Raw genomic sequence first — 19286 nt, 5'->3', positions numbered from 1 at the left:
TTTTCTTTCGCCCCTATCCTTTGTACATCCTGAAGCAGATCTTCCCGCCCGGTGCAACGCGAGCCAATTAAGTCGACTTTTTAAAAACAGAACATAACCAAAACAAACCCAGACAACTGGTGGGACCCTTGAACTTTAACTGTATTAACCTTCAAGTTTTGTATCTTCTCAGGGCCCTGCTTACCATATTCTTCCTCAACACTATGGTGACCAGGGACCTTATTTCATCCAGTAAACAGCAGCCCAGGTGACAGGCAGAGCGGCCGGGAAGCAGTTGCCCCTCCGTCATCCCACAGCGCTCGTCCCCAGGAAGGAGAGGACGCCCCGCCAGCGCCCAGATCCGGTGTGGATGGCAGCACCTGCGCCAGGGGCTGGCCCGCCGTAGGAGGGAGGCAGGACGGAGGTGGGCGGGCAGGAAGGGAGAGAGGGAGACGAAGGAAGGGCGGACTCGGCCCGGCTGCTCCTGGGAGCTTCTGCTAGGCGGGCTCAGGTGAGGGGCGGCAGGGGTGGGTGCCGCTGACTCTCGCCTCCTGGGTGCCGAGGCAGCGAGGGAGACACGGGGCTATTGCTGGCCGGCGGATGGATAGCGAAGGGCGCAGCTCCCTTCCCAGCGGGACGTGGGGAGGTGCAGGGTGTGCGTTGGCCACGGGGCAGCGCCCGCGGCTTCAGCTCTGGGGCCTCAGGCCGGGTCCCCACTGGCAGGGTCGCTCCCGGTGGGTGAAGGCTTGTGGCGGAGGTGATTGGACCGACACCAAAAGCCGCCCATGGGGAAAAAGTGCAGGGCTTGCTTCTCGCTAAATAGCTTTTGCCCAGAGCAGAGGACCTCAGCTCCCGCAGAGGAAGACACTGACTCCTTGTTAGCCAAGAACAAATAAAGGAGATGGAAGTCATTAAGCAAGTCCTCAGCTCGATCAGTCAAAATTAATCAACTGCAGGCGTTTCTGCAGTAATGCTGAAGAGCTGTGATGAAGCCAAATGAAAATAAAGATTGCTTAGATGTTTAAACTCTACATATCTGTATTTTACAGGTTTGAGCTTAAATGTACTGCACTCAAAAGTGTAAAGACACTTTCAGAAAATAACATCCCTGTAATATCTGATAAATTATCAAAAATGTATCTTCTCACCAACTTATTTTTTGGCCCGGCCCAGCTTTGCCCATTCCTAACGTTTATCCAGATCTCAGGTGACATTTGGTGCTGCATCTGTTTACAGCCATGGTTACCCTCCTCTTGGAAACTTCCAGGACAAAGCTGGTGACCTTTGCTGTGACCTATGCACTCAGGTTTGCCTGCTGTGTGTGGCAGTTGTATGCATTCTCATGGAATGCACTGGCGTTTGCTGGGGTTAATGTTTTGTGTAAGAGACAACATCAGAGAAGCCAAAATTCATGTTCTGAGTGGACACCACATCTTGTCTGTGCAGCAAAAGGCAGGAAATTCAGAGCAGACCCAGTAAATAAACTAAGTGCAATAATTATTGAATATAGAAACATTCCAGTTCCTCAACGAACAGAAAAATGCAAGGAAAAACTTCCTCCTTTAATGAAGTTACTTTACTCATACCTTAAAGGGTTTTACTTCCTTCTGTTTTTAAGGAAGTCTACCAAGTTTTGAATCAGTATGAAATGAATGCGAGTGCTGGTCAATGAGTAACTTTAAGTAGGGCTATAAAATGAAGCAGTTGTATTTCTCTGGCTCAGGAAATTATTTTAGAACGACAGAATACAGGTAAGAAAACAAGATGTCTCATGCCGGGAGACGATACCAGGAAAAGCAGAACAGGCACCATGAGAACCACGGATACAAGGAAGACAGAAGAGTGAGAAAGCTTTACCCATACAACGGAAGGTATGTCTTTACCACCTTAGAGAAACCTCACAGCAGGTCTGTAGTGTATGTCATCTTTGTCTGCCTTTAAATACCTTCATATTACAATAGTAAAGCATTTACTCAGCCTTGAAATCATGAAGCAGAAGCACATCACATTTAGAATCAGGGAGCTACTTTACATGTAGAAAATTAACCTTTTTCCTTATATTGAGTTTGAGAACGAGCAGAAAGATAGGCTGTGCAGCACAGGCAGAGATGTGACTTTCCTGGGGTTAACTGGATCAAGTTGTCCAAAGAAGGGCAGTGAAGCTAGTGAATGGTCTAGGGAACAAGTCTTCCAAGGAGCAGCTGAGGCAATAGGAGTTGTTCTGTCTGGAAATAAGGAAGCTGAGGGGGAGACCTTACTGCTCTCTACCTGAAAAGAAGTTGTAGAGAGGTGTTACTCTTCCAAGGAACAAGTGATAGGCCTAGCGGAAATGGCCTCAAGTAGTGCCAGGGGAGGTTTAGATTGGACATTATGGAAAAAATTGTTTCCTGAAAGGGTTGTCAAACCCTGGAACAGGCTGCCCAGGGAAGTGGTTGAGTCATCATCCACTCAAAAGATGTGTAGGTACGGTGCTTAGTGACGTAGTTTAGTGGTGGACTGCTTGGCTGTGCAGAGTTTATGATTGGACTTGAAGATCTTAAAGGTCTTTTCCAACCTAAATGATTCTCTGATTCTAAGCTGGGTTGCAAGTGGGTGAAGCATGACCATTTGTTTTAGTACAGTTACTGAAGAAACTGCTCAGTAGGTGACAGCAAGACATGGCTTACCAAATATGCCTTGCTTAAATGAGAATGCTACGTGATGGAGACCAGAATGTGGATGAACTTACTGAACTCTCCAGCTGCTCCAGTTCATCTGTGAACAAATTCATATTAATCTAAACCAAAATTCATTTCAGTAATCACAGTTAGTATATAAGTACTTGTTTAAACACCTTAAGGCTGTTTTGTGTCACTTGATAGTGGGTCAGGCCCTATCCACGCAAAAAGCAGAACAACTAATAGGTTTGAAGTGACAAATACTTTCTTGGGATACTACACTGCTCTTCCAGCCTGGATAGCCGATAGTATGTCATAAGTGAGCATAGGATGTTTTTCTTTAAGGGCTTTCCTTGAAATGACTGCATTGTGGGAGAGACATCTGTAATTCTAAAGACCACTGTCAAATTGGCAGTAAGGTATTCATCATTCCCAGTTAGTCTCTGGGGGCATGATTGTAGGGCAATTTAAGAATGGAGGCAAGGAAGGAGAGGAGATAAATATAATTAATATTATTGAAAATCTGTCATACTGAAATACTCCCTGATATTATGCATTTAGCAAGAAAACCAGAATGAGAATAAAAGCATCAGTGAAGAGTACTGCATGGACTAGGAGGAGTACTTATGGCTAAGTATAAAACATTTGGATGGTGTTAATCCTACTGTATTTTGAAAATAGCTAATAAATTCTTCCTCTGTCTCACTTAAATCATGAAGAATATGAGATAAATGGGAACAAAGGTCAGCCTAAGAATCATCCTCAGGACAGAATTACTGTCCTTAGCAAAATCTGTAATCAGGAGGGGATATAGTTAAATTACCTTGAACATATTAGAAATGAGAGCAGCTAATGCCAAGAATGTATTAACTGCACTGTGGGGAGGTAAAAAAAAAAAAAGAAAAAGGTGTTAGGATGTTGATGTGGATTTTTCATATATAGCATAACATAAGCAATTTGTGCAAGGATAGCTATAAATTAAAACACCACTTCTTAAAGCACTTCTTTGGACATCCTGATTTTGCTGCTAGTTTTAAATTACTCAACACATAGTCTGAAAATTAGTGGACACCTTTGTACCCACCAGGGATTAGAGAAAGGGACATGGTAGCTACAAATCTGTAATAGCCATGGTGGTATTTCTTAAGAGTCAGGCTGAGAATCTGGGGGCACCAGCCCTCACTACAATCAATCTAAATACATTTCCATCACTTGTTGCATTGGAGTTTGGCTCAGCAAAACAGCATTTCCTGCTTAACTCTCACAACAAAACCAGCTGCTTTTGTAAGGCTGATTGACCAAAAGACCTCCAGATACTATAATGAATTAGATGGGAAGCGTGTGGTGGAGGCTTTAATTTGGGTGCCAGGTGCTTTTGCTCCTTATGAGCAAAGCTTTCTAGCCAGACCGTGTTCCAAATGCATTTCTGTCTGAAACTCCTATAATGATCTCATTACTGAGGAGAAGTTGCACTGGCCAGAAGTGGAACATCTTGAAGAAAAACAGGAGCAAAGGTGGCCATTGTGAGGAAAAAAAAAAACCCAAAACACCTAAAACATGCTTCTAAAACAAAAAAATATCATTTCCTAATTATATTCTTGTTGCTGAACATTAGGAGGTTTTTGGTAATTTTTTGTTGTGTTGTCTTGTTTTCTGGCAAGTAGCAGGATACAATAGAGAGAAGCAGCTGCATCAGAAGTATCAAAGGGATTGCTTTCATGTTAACTGGAAGTCTTATAAATCACACAGTTTATTTAATTTATGTGACACAGCTGCGCAGGATGCTTTGGTGGTTGCACAAGACACAGGACAAAGGTCAGAAAAATCAGAAATGTTTTGGCCAAATAGAGCTGTTGGCAGCTACATGCAGAGATGTTCACATTGGACTTATTATTAAATATCTTAAAATGAAAATGACAAAGAGCATGATTTAATGTAGATGAATGAGATAATATTTGTAAGTTGAATCTGGAAGTGGATTAAAGTAAACCTTAGTGAAGTGCAGGAAACAAAACTGTAGTTGAAAATGCTGAATAAGAAATTCAAGATAAAAAATAATAGGAAGAAGACCTTTGAAAATAGTAATGCTGAATGAGACTTGAAATTACATGATTTAATAACAAAATCTTGTAGCTGTACCTTGAAAAAGGCATACCCTGATTCTTCAGATGAGGGAGAACATTTAAATTAGACCAGACACAACAATTTACAACTCATGTTTCATTTAACCTGAGCGTTAGCTCAAATTTAAAAAAGGCAAATAGCACTTTTCCAATAGGATAGTCTAAATCTCACCAACCTTAAAAATCGTCAGGCTTCAGATGTGGAGCTGTATGTCATTGCAGCAAAGTGGACTATCCACTCTGAAGTATACAAAGGAACAGTCTAATTGGAGAGAGAGAAATTGATTTATTTTGGGGGGATCAATTTTGGATTCCTTTTTAAATATCATCAGTGACCTCAAAAAAAATTAAATAGGGTTTCCCTCCAACCCCCATTTTTAAAATCTTTATTTTTTTTAAAAGGCATCTTTGTGAGGCATGGTAATTTGAAGTACAAACATGATAAAATGCTTGCCCGTGACATAGTTGTGCTACTTTACACACTTCAATCATGAGTACAGTTTTCCAAAATAAGAATAATCAAAATGCAAATATCCTTATGAACATGGATTTATGCAAGTATTTGGAATATTTGCTTTCAAAACATGCAAGAAAAAAAAAAGTGAGATAGCTATGAAGCAGATGAGCTGGTTCCACTAATAGGAGCATCTTCACTTTCTCATGTTCTAATGTTCAGGAAAGAGAGCATGACCTAATAAATACACATTCGTTGTTTAAACCATTGTAGATCAACAGAAGACATCCAACCTGGCCAGCACTCCAGGACTGCTACTGTTTGTTCAGATGCTTACTCTAAAACCTCAGGAGCAGCAGGAGAGTATTTTGGCCCACCACCAGAGTGTTATCCTCCTAAGGAAACTTTCTCAATGAAGTGTTCAAAGGTATGCACAACAAGAGGTATGTGAGATTATTACCACCTGCCATTTACCCTTCTCATTCGAAGGACTTGTCTTAGTTTTGGTTTCTGTGTTTAGAAGCACAACAAAATAAAGATAGAAGAATATTTTAAAAAATTCAAACCATAAACTGGGGGAGTTCAATTTAGTGACTACAGACTACTAGCACATTTTAGGCACCTAAAGGCAAGACTTGAAAAGACACCTCTGGAATATGCATCCAGAGCATCACAGTAGGTAATCACTCAGGTTGTCCAGCAAGGATTAACCTTTAAGATTTAGGAATAGATATTTGCATCTGTAGGCAATTTAAAGATAAATGTTGAAGCTTTGACACCAGTTTGTTTATTTATGATACAATCTTCTCAGTTTTTTTTATCAACTGTGGATTTAATCCAGTCATCACTGATATATCTTTATAAAGCAACACTGCAAGAGACAACTATTTTGTGGACAAGAGTCCTATAAAGCAGCTCTTGAGAAATAACTTGATTTTTGCTTATCTAGAAAGTAGCTACCCGAAGCAGAGAAGTTAGCATTATTGTGGGAGAAAATCAGCCTTAACACTTAGTAAACTTATTCCTGTAAACAAACAAAAAAGCTAAAACATCCATTACTCTTTTAAAGCTTTCCCTTTTTCAGGACAATGCAAATTCTCACCTTATTCATAGGAAAGGCCCACTGTAGTCTTGAGTTAAAACTTGCAGCTGAGTACCAAGTCTTTGGCTGGAGTCTATAAACAGTTTTTCAGTGTCTGCCAGTAGAGAAACTCATGAAAAGTTTAGGTGTTAGATGTAAATTAAAACACATAATGTTAGATTATTTTCTTACTCCATGAGGGAAAGTTAAATAACACACAATTTCGTCTTAATATTTCTCTGTACGTGAGTCTATGAACAATTTTAAGAGTGAGATGAACTATTTTTTCTTACAAACGTGCTGTGTATTTGTACAGAGTTGGTTTTCCATCTTGAGGTTTAAGTCCAGCAGTTGGTAGAGTATAATTTAATAATGTAAAGCCATACTGATGTTTTATCCCTGATAAAATTGTATCAGTGGTCTCTTCTTCAACAGCAGTAAATTATTTTAACTTGTCTTAGAAGCTCTAGAAAATTTCATGCTTTATCACAAATTTGGAAAAATAAAGTGATGAGTTATTTTTAGTTTTCAGTTTCACTGGTTGTTTAGACTTAACAGTTTAGTGTGACTTGCTGGGGTTTTTCACCCTCATGTTAACTTCTTTCAGTGCATTAAACATCATTAATATTCTCATAATGGTCTAGTTTTGGACGCATCAGTTGATGATGATGATTTCACTCCCACCCGTCCCCCAGGTATTGCTCAGTATTTTCCAAAAATTTAATGTCTGAGTTTGCAGTGGAAGGGGAAAAATAAATCATGTAGATAATAAACACTTTTATTAGCAGTTTAATTTTTTTTAAATGAAAGTATATTGAAGAGTGATAAGATTGACAGTGCTACTCCCCAGTTTGATTTGAAAAGATTTAGAATTTCCTAGAACTGTTATGCAGAATTCTTAATTCCCTGCAGTCACAGTAAATGTTATAAATTAAAAGCTACATGAATTGTTTACTAGATGTCAGTACATGTGAGCTCCAACTCACATGTTATAACTTCCTTTAAACATTTGTTAACCATCACTTTCCTTCACCAATGATTTATCAGCACTCTGGTAAAATCCCCCTTCCCTATTATCATAATTCTGAAGTAAACTAGTATCAAACAGGGCTGGGAAATAAGTGATGTAGCACAGTCTTTTCCAAAGCAGCAACTGAAATTTGGACTTTAGTTTCTGATCATACATCATTCTGCTTTCACTGTGGGGTTGTTGTTGGTTTTTAATTTTGCCCAGGAAATATGTTCTTTGTGCATGTTGACTGGTTTGGCAAACTGGAGGGGAATTCTAAACAACCAGAGCTCTGAAAAGGATTTGCTCCACCCAGATACTTCCCTCTTCAGCCATGCTTTTTGCCAACAATATCCCAAAACACTAAAGCTCAGTTTCAGAAATAGGCAGTTATTTTAGCAGGGATCCTTCAAATACCTTAGCTGCAGGCAACAGCAGAAAAAGGACATTCTCCTATCTTTGCTATTCCTTGCTGCCCAACCATGTTAAGAAAATAAACCAAATCTAGATACAATGGAAGAAACAATTAATACTGATCCCTTTAGCCAGTGGAGACATTTGATACTATCTAAGAAACTTCAAAACATTCTGCTCCTTTTAATCTTTTCATCTTGACAACAGAAGGGAGCAAGAACGTTAAAGTGTTTTATGAGCAATATCTATTTCAAAGCTATTCAGGTAGGATCACATGCGCAGTAGTACTGGAACACACAAGGCACCTAATTACACATCTTTTCAAACGATGTACCAGAGTGCAGATTTGTGAGGGCCAAAAGAGTTCGGGCCAGTACAGAGTGAGCTGTCCTCAGTTTGGAGAAGAGAAGGCTCAGAGGAGATGTTATTGTGGCCTTCTGGTATCTGAAGGAGGCCTATGAGAAAGCTGCTGAGGGACTTTTTAAGGTGTCAGGTAGCGATAGGACTAGGGGGAATGGATCCAAGCTAGAGGAGGGGAGATTTAGATTACGCATTAGGAAGAAGTTCTTCACCATAAGCCTGGTGAGACACTGGAACAGGTTGCCCAAAGAGGTGGTGGAAGCCTTATCCCTAGAAGTCTTTAATGCTAGGCTGGATGTGGCTCTGGGCAACCTGATCTAGTGGAAAGTGTCCCTGCCCATGGCAGGGGCATTGGAACTGGATGGTCCGTGAGGTCCCTTCCAACCCTGACAATTCTGTGGATACTCTGCTAACTTCAGACTAGTGGAATTTTCTGAACTGGAAAACTGCATTCACTTCTGTTACATTTAATATTCCTTTACAGATGTATCAAATTTATTTAAATCTTTTCTGAATCCCCTTTTGAATGTTTGGCCTCCACATTATCAAAGTTCTACAGGTTTTGTGCCACTTGAAGAGGCAGTATTTCATTTCTCCATGAGATTTATGGTTGTAGAGTGAACTCTTCCCTTTCTTTCTGTCACTATATTCCTATTGCTTCCTCTAAAGACTAAAGAATAGTGATTATGAAAACAGATTTCACCATTTCACTTTTCAATCTTTTCAAGTCATTACTTTGTGCATCTACCATATTATTTTGGTGTGTATTTTTGGGCTGAATTTGCTTGGAGTCCTCACTAGAGCTCTTTGGGCCCTGTTGCAGAGCAATCTCAGGATGCACAAACTATATTTCCTTCAGTTACAACTAAGTCCAAGGGTGACATCTAACTATGGTCCCTTGTCCCAAACTTGAGCTAAAATGAAGTACTTCTCCCCACAAAATGCCTATTATGTAGCCCCTAGGTCTTCAGCTCTGACTCCACTCCCAATGGACTGTTAACATAGGCACAAATAGTGTCAGGCAGGCAAAATCCAGAGATTTCTGTCTTAACCGTTTGAAAACTATTTGTTTCCTCCTACTCTTTATTTTCATGTAACTATTCCTGCTAACCTGTGAGAGAATCTTTTAATCTTACAGGAACTTATTTAAGAGCACTACCACTTGGACTGCCTTTCTTCGTAATCTGCTGCTTCTTTCAGGTGACTTCCTTCTAATGAACTTTTGACTCTTCCCTGTTACACTATCTTTATGTCTCGTTTCTCTATGTTTGGTTGTTTGTTTTTTTTTTTCCATTGGGACGTTACTCTTGTGGATCTGCATATTAGATTCAAGAGGGAACAGAAACACACAAGTCTGCCACCTTGCATTTCTGTAGGAGTGAGGGAAACTTAAGGAACTGCCTATAGACTGGTGTCAAGCTGGCTAGATGCTCTACATAATTATATGGGAATTAGAAATAAACGGTTCTTGATAAAGACAGACCTTTTATCAACTAAGTAACTACTGCTTGTGAACAAAAAATTCTTACAACTTCTGCCCAATAATGCATGCCATTTAAAGCACATGTTGAAAGAGACAAGAACTTTTGGCCAGGGTATAATTAGAGCAGAACTTCTTTCAGAACAAAACATTCAGCTTGCTTTTAGCAACACCGGTAAAATTTCTTAGTTCTCTCTTTGCTGTAGAAATGTGAAGTTTGAAATCACACTTGCCTTTTGGGCCCTTTGAAAATATAACCACTCAGTGCTTTTGGTTACCAGTGCAATTGAGAGAACTGTTCAAGGCTGGCTGAAATGCTGCTTCTTTCACCTTAAGAGAGCAAAATCTGAGTGAAGACTGAATAGCAGATCTTAAATTGGTCATAAATGTTTGGTCACTTGACCTAGAAAACTTCTCATTTTATTATGCATATTGGTATGAAATAGGTAGAGCAATGCCATAAAAATATTTCCTTTAGTTTTGCATAAACATGGAAGGTAAACTAAGTTTCTCCTATCTTTGGTCAGTGCATGACTTAAGAAGTTACTACACTTTTGCCTTGTAGAGAACTGTACTGTACTGGTCACAATTTCTGAGCTAATAACTTTTTTTTTTTTTTTAATTCTTCAACCCACTTGGCATTTAATAGAGACAACACTGAAAAGGTTAGAAAACAGTCTGTGGGGAAACAAGTATAACTGAATCTCTGTTCTTTGCTGCCATGAATACAGCTTTGCACTATGAATAGCATCAGATTTCTTAAGCATGTTGTAGGCTGTTCCAAACAATCATGCATTTAGCCTACATTTTAACAACCATAATTGTTAAAACCTTCAGACCAATTTCCTCTCAGAAAAAGACAGCATTATGGTTACTAACAAGAAAATTCTCAAATTTCAAGCATAGCCAGGAAGAAATAACAAACTGAATTTGTTTGGAGGAGGAAATAGAATTAGGGAGTAAGAATGACTTTCTCCAGGATATGTTCATGCCTTAACAAGCCAGCATTAATTCAAATGTAAACAGTTATAAGCTTTTGTTTTTACAGAACAGTTCATTTTTTTCCCTGTAGCTATACATGCTGGCAAAACCTCATAGACCAGAAAAAAAATACTGAGATGAAAAGTCACCCTAAACATAGGGTTCACACCAGTAGACACTCAGTTTGATTTATTTCATTGTTCATAATCATTATTCTGCTGCTGTGTGGCTCTGTTATGTCCTGATACACTCCTGATGCTTGGAGTTGGATTTAGGAACAGAAGGGGAGAAGTATTTACTGAGCACTTATAACCTTTCTAGTGCTGTGGAAATATTGGGGAAGACTAGTGGTCTAGTGGGCTGAAGTAAAATACATCCTGTGGCTTCATTTCTGTATATTCAAAACCACTGAAGGATCATTAAATGCACATACTGCAGATAACGTTGTAGATAAAAAACAAGCATTCGACAAGTGCGTTCAGTAGTGTGCATTAGATCTTTTCAGAAGTGGTCAGAAGGATACTTACGTTTCTGTGGAGGCATCCAATAGGATTAGAAATTACTGTGTTTTTTAGTCACCTTCTTCGCATTTTGCCCCTACAGTCTGCCATACTTGGCTCTTTTAAATTGTCCTCAAATCTGTCAGACATTGTTCCTGTGGCAGTTAATTTCAACATATTTCTCCTGTATGAAAAGAGCACTAAGGTCCCCTATAGTGTCATTACTTCCCACCCCTAGCTGTTACAAAGTGTATTTTAAACAGGATGACTAACTAACTGAATTTGTCATCAAGTTTTTTAATGCTGTAATTGTGAAGACAGAGGATATTAGTTGTGAGAATTGGATGGAGCTGTACAGATTAAAATAATACCAGTTATTCAAAATGCATCATTAAAATTGCACAGTAAACAAAGTATAGTGGAAAAGCTGAAGATAATCTCTGTGTTCTGCAGTTAAAGTATTTCACTTGAAGGTAAGTCATGTTTGCTGTGCAATATAAATAGACACGGGCAGTTAGTTCTATAAAAACATACAGGGGAACTACACTAGCTGCAGATGCTAAATGCTACCGTTAGCAAACCATTACCCTGCCAAAATATGGGACTTCACTCTGCCCAAATCTTTCTATCAAGGTTTTTTTCATGCCCCACTTGGCCCTGTGCTAACATGAACACTATTATTTTTAGAGAAGGGAGAACTACAGCTGCTAAGACTCACTAAAGTTGGCAGGGGAACTAGCAAAGTTGATGTTAGCTGTTAGGTATGTGTTAGACTCTAGTCTGCGCCTCCCGACTGAGAAATCTTGGTTAAGTGTTTTCTACCAGCATAGAACAGGACTTGCACCATCTTTATTGGAAGACCACTAGGTTTATCTTCCCCACCTCTGACCCAAATTCTGGGAAGCAAGAAAAACTCTTGTCTTTTAGAAGGTGGCTCTCAAAGTTACTTGACAGAGCAGAGTATTTATTGAATGTAGCTCCACTTCTTGAGCAGAAGATCTTAGCTCATGTAAAGAAGGAAAATCCGCCCAGTCAGGCATGTTGCTCACCAAGTGTGGCAACCTACAACTGGTAAAGTGAACCAGATGAGCTCAGGTTCACAGAAGCCTCCAACCTGGCCTGCCTTCAGCCAGACTATGATTACTTAAAGAGCAATAACACTCCAATCTTTGTACTTTCTAAAGGTGGCTCAGTTTCAGTTCAAGTGGAGGGAGTGGCTGTGGAAAGTTGGCATAAAGAACAAGGGTTTTTCATTGGTTTCTGAACTCTTTTTTTTTTTTTTTTTCAAAAACTCCTGCAAGTTTCTTTTGTTACAAAGTACTTATTTACTATTTGAAAGAACTATGGGTACCTTAGGCAAAAAAGGCCATTTCCTGAAACACAGAATGTGAGATGACCCTGTAGAGACCAACCAGTGTTACAAATACACATACAGCCTTCTACAGCTGTTGCATTTAAATCAGTATTGCCAAGTGCTACAATTTAATGCAAGACCTTTTGCTTTCCATCCTTTCCAAGATCGTGAAGGGTGACTAATGCTTGGTTAACAGGAGAGAAATCAGAAACATGCTAGAAATTATGCTTTAAAGAACTACTGGGAACACATAAATCAAAGTTGTTGTTCCCAGGCAGAGGATGAGTTGTACCAAAATTGTGTTGATGGCAAGTAAGTCTTCGTGTGAAACAGTGGTGGGAAACGATGGGGATAGAGGCTGATGCAGTAGTTCTACAAATAAGGTCCACCCTTTCCTGTGAAAATTGAACAGCACTATTTAGAGGATGAGACAGTATAAAATAGGAGATTTCCTTTGAGATTTCCTCATTGAGTGACTATTTTGAGTAAAGAGGGGCAACTTATTAAAGATAATAATAATGTTTCTTTCTAAAGCACACAAATAATTCAATTTCCCAGTTTTTAACTATTTTCCCATCAATTTCCATTAAGAAAGAGTTCTTATGTTACTATAAATGTGTTTGGCATGTACATGCCATTTAGCATAATTCAGTGAAAGCTAAATCCCACCACTGACTGAAGAACACAGAAACCTACAAAACCAGTGGGAGGATTAGGAGGGATTTGTTTGTTTATGACAAAGTTATGTATTGCCTGATCCTGCATCAGTGAAGTTGGCTGAATGGTTTCACTAAGTTCTTGCTGTGTACTGGCATACACAAAGGAATTAATACTGATAGCAAGGTGTGTTAATACTTTGCATCTGGATCTAATATTTTAATGTTGTGACTGTTGTCTCCGTTATATTTCCCTTGTTCAGCTCTTCACTGTTCCTCCTCACTCGTTACATTTTTGTCCCCTTCCAAAAGCAGAACAAACCCCCTCTTTCCTTTGACATTTTCTCCACCTTCCTCTATCTATTCCTCCTGCCATCAACTCAGTTTAGCAGAGGTAACCAAAGCTGCACGTTGAGCTGTGCCTTCATTCCGAGGAATGGGAGACCTGCCCTAGCAAGAGAATTCCAGAGTTTGAGATCCTTTTCAGGACTGATTACTGCTTTTGTAAGTCACTATATATATGGTCACAATACTTGTCCGCTCCTTTGAGGGGGGAACAAAACCAAAACAAAACTCTGAAAAGCAGAAAGCTACCCCAACTTTTAGTGAGAATGGTTGGGAGAATGATTTTTTTAATGCATGTGTTGTAGCCTCTCACTCCTCTCCTCCCTTCTCCTGGAGTAACCCCTAACAGGATATGACACAGGCACCACTGACCTGGGCAAATCCTAGTGCTGCTGCCCTGCTGCTGGGTCCAGGTGTCTGAAAGGGGCAGCTAGACATACCCTGGGCTGCCAGATGCGTACTGCTGGTCCCATCAGTATGTGGCCTGCAAAGGCAGAAAGCAAGCCAGAGTGGAGAATGATGAACATAAAATACCTCAGAAGTACACAGGGACGTTAACTCAAGGGGAGGGAATGATCCCAGAAGAGTCAAGGAAAGAGTCCATGTGTTGCTTGCAGAAGTGAAAAAAGTGACTACTGTGCTAAGATGCAGTAGAGTGAGACACTCTGATGGCTGTCCTCTCTTAGGGTAGGTTCAGCAGAGTCAGAAGTGACTGTCCTACAGTTTGAGTCTTGTCAGCTGCAGAAACACAGGAACAAACATGAACTGCCTGTTTCGTTTTATGTACACACATAGGTACACGTACGGTGATCCTGCCACAATTCTGGGATGAAGATGCCTCTTCACAGCTTCTGATAGGAGACTTGAGCACACAGTTGAGTTTCTAGGTACCACACATTTAGCTGCAGTGTAGTTTCATGAGGCAGAGCATGCAGATTTAACAGCTCACAATCACCTGAAAAAGAGTTTCTATTTTTCCTATGATCCTGTGTTATTTTTCCCCAGCTAAACTCATGCCAACATGATTGTTCATCAGATACACTATGAGTCACTTCAGGTTGCTAAAGTTGCAGGAAAAAACAGCAGCACACAAGAAAAGGGTTAGTTTTTTTTTTTCCCCCTGCTATTTTAATGTATTAAAACAGCTCTTGGAAGGGCCTAATGCTAGACCAGAGTTATTACTGGACAGGGGAGAAAAGTGGTGACTGCCCAGCCAAGGATAGAAGTCATTAGAGTAAGGTCAGTGGCCTGTGGATCTGTATTCTTAACAGCCTGCCTGGCTGCTTTGCTGAGCTCATTATTTGTGTGAAAACTATTGATCACTGGGTTAATACTTTGACAATAGCCCAGCATGTACCTGAATTCAAAGTTAATAAATATGATACTTTGAAGTTACTATCTATTGCAGATTTAGATTTTATGGAATGAATGAAATAATTCTCTAGAAAGCTCCAGCAATATCCACTGGCTTTTAGATTGCAGCCATTCTCCTCACCTTCAGTACTGAAACAAGGTGCTAGAAAGAAGCATGGAAAAGGAAATAGAAGTGAGTCTTGTTACTTGTTCAGTATGGAGTGGGTTAATTGACCAGGTGAACTGTTCACTGTGCTAATTTTAATACAAATCAGTAAAATTTTAGACAGATGAAGATTTTGAACTTCAAAGGGAAAAAAAGAAACAACAAAACCAAGCAAAGCAAAACAAAACACCACCAAACCACTGGAATTCTGAGATACTCAGACCTTTTGTCCTTTTACACTCAAGTCTTGCAATGTGTTCATTGTTGCATGGGATTAGGGAATAGTTGTAGAGATAAGTAACTTTCCCATAGGAAGACCTTTTGGCAGTCTAGTTTCTGCAGCTATAACTCTTAAGATGCCAGAGCTAATTGGCCTGTGAAAGCAGGAATGGCAGCAGAGACTCAGAAGTATGGCTTTTACTCAGTCTTTTCATCCAGCAATATACTGCTATGTGCAGGTCAGTATGTGTGTGCTAGCACACCTTGACAGAGCTAAGATTGAAAACTTACCTCCCCTTTTATTCCTTATTTTCTCATGTCTGTCCATCCTGTTTGTACTAGTATAGTAGGATTGGGTATCACCTTTAACTATTGCAGATCAAGGTTGCATGAGACTTTTGGGGTGTCTGGATCAAGATCTGAACATCCTATAGGCTTAATATTTCCATCAAAGCCCTAATGAATGTGCAAAGCCTTAAAGATTTCCACAAACTGCATGCTATTTTCAAAAAACCCTCTGGCTGTCACTGTAGACTTGTAATTCTTAACTGGTTCTACATACTGCTTATCATTTTAGGCTTTTCTTTAATACAGGAGGCTTTTGTTATTGCACTTTTAATTTTTTTTTTAAGTTAAACTGTGTGATATATATAACTGGTAGAGTAACTGCTAATGAATGTTTCTCCATTGTTTAGTTACTCTAATCAATTCTATAGCAGGCATATGTGAAAACTGTTCAAGTACATACAAAACCTGTCTAACCTGAACACCCTAATGATATTTTTTCCAAGGCTCTCATTTTAAGGCATCTTCTGCTGCAGTTAAATACAGTAAACCTACACTGATCATATTTGTCATTCCATGAGCAGACACATTTTGCCAGCTCTAGTGTGGTACTACCAATTAAAAGTTAAGGCATTGCATACAGAATTTATGTGAATACATAGATTTGTAGCAGTGTCATTGAGGATTGGGATTATTATAAATGTGGGGAGGTTAGCAGCAGGTGCTGAATACAACAGCTGAAAATTGCCTTTTTTGGAAGCACAGCAAACTAATGTACAGGAAAAGGTGATGCTCAACAGATAAGAGTGCCTCACCACTCACAGAGAAAAAGGAAATTCTATGATAGAAGACTGACTGGCCATGAATTCCCAGCTTCTAAGTTCCCAACTTCTAAGTTCCCGAACATTTAAAATTTATGTTTCCTTTAATCAAACAGGCTTTCCTCCCTGTAGACTTGGTAAGAACTGCTTCCTGATGGAGCATCTATGAAATCAGTAGTCAGCCCTTAAAAAGGGAGGTGGCCTTCTGTGTCAAACAGTAAGGGCCCTGAGGACCTCAGTTGACTGCTTGTTTTTGGAAGGCATATTGTACAACTCAGCTGAGCAGACAAAAATATCTGATCCAGTTCCAACGAATGTCCTGTACAGCTATTATTCTTTCACAATATTTTGAACAGTCCTGGTAAAGTAATGACTCTGTGCCCATTAAAAACGTGGAGTCTTTTGGCTGCAGTTTGAATTTGGTACAAGGAGTTCCAGATCCTGTCTCATGGACCAAGATTTAAATTTCTCTTTACATTTAACTTCACAAATATTTCCTTTGAAATACGTGAAGCCTCCTGAACAGATTTGGTAACCAGCGTGGTTATTGCTTTGCTTCACAGAAAGGGTTGTGAGGAAGTGTCAAAGAAAAGGCACACTGTCATGCAGAAATCAACATCGCTTCTGAAGAACACATACACAGAACTCCACACTTATTTCCTCCTCAAAAACAGCACTCTGTCTACTCTGCCTGCTCTACTTAATTCTTTGTAGAATGTGAAATCTGTATGTGAATGCACTTGTGTATACATATATATATACACACAAAATCAAATGTGCTGAGCATCAGATATTTTATTCCCAGGTGTTACCACCATTATCAGTGCTTCTCTTTGTACTTCTGTTTGCAAGGCCATGATCTGAATGGGCTTGGTACCTACCTACAGCTGGGTTAGCAGAACTAAGACCAATCTGGGTACAAGGGAAAGCAGAGAACTTCTGAAGTGGCCAAAGATCCTTGTCAAACTATTGCAACCAGCTTCCCATGAAAAGCAAGCAGCATCAGGAAGATGCTAATTACCTCAGCCTGTGAAGGAAAAAAAGGGACAGAATGTGAATAACCAATAATCCTTCAATAGCGGCTGTCACTGGCTTCCTTTGATTAGAAACATCTGGCAACACAAGAGGAATTTGTCTAATTACCCTATGTGCTGCTTCAGCCCATTATTTTTGAGCCTGTACAGCTTTGAGAGCATCTGAGCCATTGCTCAAGAGGAAAACGCCGCAATGATCAATGGTAGCAGCATCAAATCCAAATCTGTATGCAAACTTCAGAATCTGCCCTACTTTAAAGATAAATATAGGACCACAGCATTGGGCTTCTTATGTTCTTGGCTGTCAGACTGCATGAAATAATAAGATTCACCATTCTGTAATTAATTTAAGAACTCAAAGAGCAACATGCATGATACACTAGGGGTTTAATTTCCAGAATAGGCAACTCTAGCTATGCTATGGTGCAACATCCATCATGTTTACTAATCTTAGTCTGACCCCTAGTGAGCTGTCATAGAATAATCAGATTTATCCAACAGACGCTGCACCTTCCTGGCAGAACAAAAAGAAGTAATTTATCCACTTCCTTCCCCATACCCCCTTAAAAATCCTTGGTTACCTTTAACGGTAGCATAACATAAGAAAAAGACAAGACAGCTCAGGAGTCATAAAGGTTTCTTCTGAAGGTGGTAGTGTGGAAGAGACCTCATGACTCAGTATCAAATTAATTTACCTCTGCATATAAGGGTTTTTTTGCCTCCTTCATTCCCTTTTCCTGTTTTTGGTGCAATCAAGAACTACTTCAGATTCATGAAGAAATTTTTATCTTGGAAGGACTTTCCATCTAGTTAGCAAATAAGTTTAAATTAATAAAAGCTTAGACCCAAAAAAAAGTGTAAGTAGAAACAGTAAACAAGCTTTAAAGAACCCAAAGAACTTGCACAATTTTAAGCCATTAGAACCTTCTAGGTTTTTGACACTTTTCTCCTCAGGATTTTGTTCATACTGGAAATTTCTTGCTCAATGTGTTTATGCCAAGTAGTTACAGGCCAAAAGGCAGTCCCTGTGTGCTTAACTTGGCAATAACACAAGCACAGTAAAATTTTTATGGATTTCTTCCCCCACATGAAGATCCATTTATCAAGCACACTGACAAATTTTTTTGAAGTTACTTGCCCAACCTCTGAAATAGACCCATAAGAGCTCTTGCTTTTTATTAAAGCAGAGCTCTTCCGTAGCTCTAAGCCAAGACGACTACCTCAGTAATCGTGTCCTCTGTCTGTGCTTCTGGTGTACTTCTGTCACCCTCAGTTTGCACAAGATTTTTACACCTATTCCCATCTTTTGGCTCCTTACAGGCATTTTGAAGTTTGTGGAAATCACAGTTAACATCCTCGTGCTGATTTGTGTGGCTGCTGCCCAAGCCTCTGTTGCAGGCTTCACATCCTTTGGTGGTTTTGGCATCGGATCCTTTAATCTGAATTCAGCCTACAGCCCCTTTGAGGGCACAGAGCTCCAGGAGGTGAGGGAGCTAGACATGCAGTTCACCCAGATGAGAGCTCCTTGTGTGTATGGTGGAGTCTCCTTCAGCTTAGCAGCAGCAGTACTTACCCTTGTCTTCCTTGTTGTGGGGGCAAAACCCATCCAACAGCTGAGGATGGGGCTGTTGGCAGGTGAATGTGCCTTCAACCTGCTGGCTGGCACTTCATACATCATAGCAGTCGGCCTCTATCTACATTTTGTCAGCCAGGTGAACTCCACAGAAGTCTGCAAGAGGCGCGAGAGACTGTATGCACGACGTGGTTATACTTCAATGAACTGTGTGGTCCAGGGTGGGGATGCAGCTGTCGGCCTTTTTGGTGTCGCTGCTGCCTGTTTGTACTTTGCCAGCTTTGTGGTCTGCATCCTTGCTATCCGAACAGTCCGGGCCTTCCACAGCCACATAGCTAAGGCTCAGTGCAGCCTTAGAGACAGAAGTGTCAGAAACCAACATGCCGCCCACAGAACCATTGCAAGCTCTCACAACATCCAGGCTCTTGCCACATTAGTGTGA

The 19286-nt window shown here is 40.1% G+C and overlaps 1 protein-coding gene across 1 annotated transcript; it reads left to right on the top strand.

The window, feature by feature from the left end:
* Window positions 1–579: 579 nt before the first annotated feature.
* Window positions 580–19286, top strand: LOC128967745 (MARVEL domain-containing protein 3-like). Its single transcript, XM_054381952.1, has 4 exons — window positions 580–736; window positions 1736–1850; window positions 5487–5656; window positions 18592–19286. The coding sequence occupies exons 1-4, from the start codon at window positions 580–582 to the stop codon at window positions 19284–19286; spliced, it is 1137 nt and encodes a 378-aa protein (XP_054237927.1).

This window comes from Indicator indicator, chromosome 6 (genome assembly GCF_027791375.1).
Source record: "Indicator indicator isolate 239-I01 chromosome 6, UM_Iind_1.1, whole genome shotgun sequence".
Lineage (NCBI taxonomy): Eukaryota > Metazoa > Chordata > Aves > Piciformes > Indicatoridae > Indicator > Indicator indicator.
Note: the sequence above shows the minus strand (reverse complement) of the source record. Positions and strands in the feature narration are given on the sequence as shown.

Bases quoted from the DNA above. Each gene is read 5' to 3' on its own strand.
- LOC128967745 (XM_054381952.1), top strand. From the start codon at position 580: ATGGATAGCGAAGGGCGCAGCTCCCTTCCCAGCGGGACGTGGGGAGGT. The intron at 737-1,735 runs GTGATTGGACCG...AATACAGGTAAG, and splicing joins GGTGAAGGCTTGTGGCGGAG to AAAACAAGATGTCTCATGCC. The intron at 5,657-18,591 runs GTATGTGAGATT...GGCTCCTTACAG, and splicing joins AAAGGTATGCACAACAAGAG to GCATTTTGAAGTTTGTGGAA.